General features: G+C 65.7%; 1 protein-coding gene across 1 annotated transcript; it reads right to left on the reverse strand.

The window, feature by feature from the left end:
• Positions 1-1,325: 1,325 nt before the first annotated feature.
• Positions 1,326-3,064, reverse strand: C10H20orf204 (chromosome 10 C20orf204 homolog). The gene is made up of 5 exons (XM_025398119.1): positions 3,017-3,064; positions 2,868-2,942; positions 2,127-2,402; positions 1,881-2,033; positions 1,326-1,719 (listed from the first exon to the last, which is right to left on the reverse strand). The coding sequence occupies exons 1-5, from the start codon at positions 3,062-3,064 to the stop codon at positions 1,582-1,584; spliced, it is 690 nt and encodes a 229-aa protein (XP_025253904.1). The 3' UTR covers positions 1,326-1,581.
• Positions 3,065-3,535: the final 471 nt, after the last annotated feature.

Consider the following 3,535-nt stretch of genomic DNA (forward strand, 5'->3'; position numbering starts at 1 on the left):
AGGTTCCCCAAAGACCCACCCACGTACTCCAGCCAGGACCCTGGGCAGCCTGGACCTCTCTTCACCCTTTCATCCTCACCAGCCCTCCACACAAGCCGCGGGAATCTTTCTAGATTCCCAATTCTAACATCCCTCTTTCACCAGAGACCTTCCACTGCCTAGGGATAAGTCCGGGTGCCTCCCTCAAGTGCTTTGGCTCCAGCTGGGGCTCCTGCACCCTGCCTCTCCCCTTCATCCCTCCCACACTTGCCCACGCTGGCCCCCATGGAGCAGGCAATGCAGAACTAGGCCTGGGAACGCTTGCTGGGTGCTTGTGCTCAGAGCATGGCCAGGGACTCTGTCAGAAGTGCTAACTCTGCAGGTGAGTCCAAGGCTCTGAAGTCCAGGAAGCTTGGTCCCCAGCCTCCAGGCAGGGGACATATGGCAGAGCCCATGCCCTGGGCCTGGGTCTGAGGCCAGCTCTTACACTGCTGGCTGTGATCTGGGGCAAGTCTCACAGCCTCCTCGTGCTTCAGTTTCCCCATCTATAAAACAGACAGTAGCTCTTGTTGTACAGACTAAATACATTAACACAGAGTGTGGAGCTGGGTCAGGGTTAGCTTGGGAGGTTACTTCTTTCTTCTGCTGCTGCCCCTGATCCCAAAGAATGCCAGAGGCACAGCCTGCTCGCTGCCTCTCAGGGAAGGGGAGGGAACAGGTGTCAGGGACTTTACCTCCTGTGCTCCTCCATGGGCCGAGATCAGGGAGGGGGTGACAGACTCCCAGACCCGTGCATCAGACGAGGGAACCAGGGGTCAGTCCCCCAGCAAATGCAGGGTGCCAGGGGCCAGAAAGCAGGCCCCAGCCTGGCCAGTCCTGCAGAGGAGGCTGGGCAGTCTCTGAGCCCAGGCCGTGGCCACCCCTCCTGAGGCAGCAGGAAATAGCCTGGCCAAGCTCACAGCCAGGGCCCGCAGCTCCCGCTTCCCTTCGGGCCCGTTTCCTTTATCCGGTTGTTTTGCTCCGAATCCACCAAGTCCAGCCTTCCCCTCCCCTCAATTTCCACCCCCGGCCCCGGTCCAAAGTGGAGCAGGATGGATACGTGACGTTTTAGGGGCCCCAGGAGTCCCCCGCTCTCCCCTCCGCCCAGCCGGGAGCAGCTGACCGAGCCGGAGCGCGCCCAGCGTCCCGCGCCCGCCCTCTGCTGCCCGAGGCTGGGAGCGGCGGCTCCGCCCCGTCCAGGTGCCACAGGAGGTGCCGGTCCCCGCATTCCCCCTCCACCGCCCCCCCGCCATCGAAGCGCAGATCCCGGGGCGGTCCCAGGCCCACAGAGAGGCAGGCGAAGGGAGTGCCGGACCCGCAGCGCCAGCTCCGTTTATTGAGGCCTTCGGCGCGTGGAGGGCGGGCCTCCTCCGAGACCCAGCGGCGGCCGGGCGCGCCCCCTTCTCCAAGTCCTGGGCCCTGCGGGGAGCGCGGGCTGCGTCGAGCGAGGGGCCGAGGCCACCAACAAGTCGACAAAACGAGGCGCGTCTCCAGGCTCTGCCGCGGCCCCGCTGGTTCTCCTCCCCGCGCAGGGCGCCGGAGGCAGAGCCAGGCCGGGCCGCGCTAGGAGCCCCTGGAGGCCGGGACGTGCAGCGCGAAGAGCTTCTCCCAGCAGGTGGCGACGGCGTCCAGGGCGCGCAGCAGGAGCTGCCTTCGGCCGCCGCGACGCCGGGCAGGGCGCACCTCGGGCCGCCGGCTCCGCTGTCGGGGACAGGGCGGTCAGCGAATGCGCACGGCCCCCGCGCCCAGCCCGGCCCCCGCGCCCAGCCCGACCTCAGCCTAGGGCCGTGGAGCCCCGGGACGCGCGGCGGCCCTGTGGGGTTCGGGGAGGTCGGGCCCCGGCTGCACTCAGGGACGCACACCTGGGGCAGCGTCCTGCAGTGGCGCCGCATCACCGCCTCGGTGCGCACAGCCACGGTCCACGCAGCTCTCTCCAGGGCACCGCGGCGGCTCCCGGCCACCGCCCCGCGCAGGGTCCGACCCAGGGATGAGATGGACAGGAGGATACTGTGCTCCTGGGGAGGGAAAGGAGGAAGGCGGGGTGGGGGTGGGGGGAGACAGAGAGAGGAGCAGACCGGCGACCTTGGGTAGGGGCGCCTCCTCCATACCTTCTGGGCGCCACAGGAGGCCCGAGGCCGTCCCCGCCGTCCCGAGCTCCCGGGTCTAGTCAGGTTTTTCTGTATGAAATGAAAGTGTCTGGAGCCTGGCCTGGTCTCTTCGGCCCCCGCCCCGCCCCACTTCACGGCAGCCTGCAGATCCTCGAAGATGATGGCGCGATAGTGGCGAAGCACGTCGGGGACGCTGCAGGCCGGGGAATGGGCGCGGCTTGGCGCGGTCCCCAGCAGCGCCAACAGGAGCGCCCAGAGTGCAGGCTTGGGGGATACCTGGAGGAGACAGCAGGTTGGGGTTAGGCCTGGGGGCGGGGGTTCCCAGCACAGGGAGCAGCCAGCCCGCCTGCACTTTGTCTCCGTAGAAGCCCCACCCCACGGGATCTCTGAGCCTTATGAAACGGACATGTCACCAACCAAGAAAGGCTGTAGGCACAGGCCTGGCGGGATAAATCAGGAGAGACAACAGATAAGTCTGCAAACCAGACAGCTCTATGCGCCCTGCAAAGATGTGCAAGGGGTGAGTGATGTGGGTTGGGAGGCCATGTCACTGAGCCCTGAAGAGCCCAGCAGGAGACTGAGGGGGCAGGGCCAGAGGCAGGAGAGCCTGGCTCTGTGGTCCATGTAGGAGGTCCATGTAGGCCCACCTGGCCCTGCACAGCTCGAGTGGGGCTGTCCCACCCATGGCCACGCCCATTCAACTCCACACCTCCCACACTGGAGCCCTCTGGGTTAGCTCACAGAGACATGGGGACTGGGGAACTCCTTGTACCTCCGACCCAACTGGGGCTGGGGCTCAGAGCTCCAAGCCGCACCCTATTGGAAGGGGAAAGCTGGGGGGAATCCCAGAAGCCACAGAGGAAGAAGCAGCCACCACATCCAGCCCCAACCAACAGTTGCAAAAGCCCCCTCTGCCTGTGCCAGCCGCCACACGCCATCGCTCCAGGCAGCCTATGCCACAGGCCTCCGCCGACCCAAAGTGGAGGGCCTGCTCCCACAGGGAAAAAGCCCAAACATCAAGGAGACAGCTGATGGCCCCCAGGTTCCCAGCCATTCAAAAGGGGCCAGCCCCAAACCTTCCCCTGGGCCCCCGCATGGAGTCAGACAGCAGATCTAGGGCTGGAAAATTAATCATGCGAACCCGACCGAGATAACAGGACTCGACTCGGCTTCCCAGCCCTGGCAGGGGAGCCTGACCAAGCAGCACCCCAACCCTCGCCTAGAGCTGGGGGCCTGGTGGGGGTGGCAGCTCCTGCTCAGAGCACGAAGCGGCAATGGCTGGAAGAGCAGACGGCTTGCTACGGCCCCTTCTTGAACCTGGCCCCCCAACCACACACGCCACGCGGCCAACTTGGTGGGCTCAGAGTTGCCACGTCATCCCCTCTGCCTGCTCTGGGTCAGAGGTCATA

The sequence above is a fragment of the Theropithecus gelada genome, chromosome 10 (assembly GCF_003255815.1).
Source record: "Theropithecus gelada isolate Dixy chromosome 10, Tgel_1.0, whole genome shotgun sequence".
Lineage (NCBI taxonomy): Eukaryota > Metazoa > Chordata > Mammalia > Primates > Cercopithecidae > Theropithecus > Theropithecus gelada.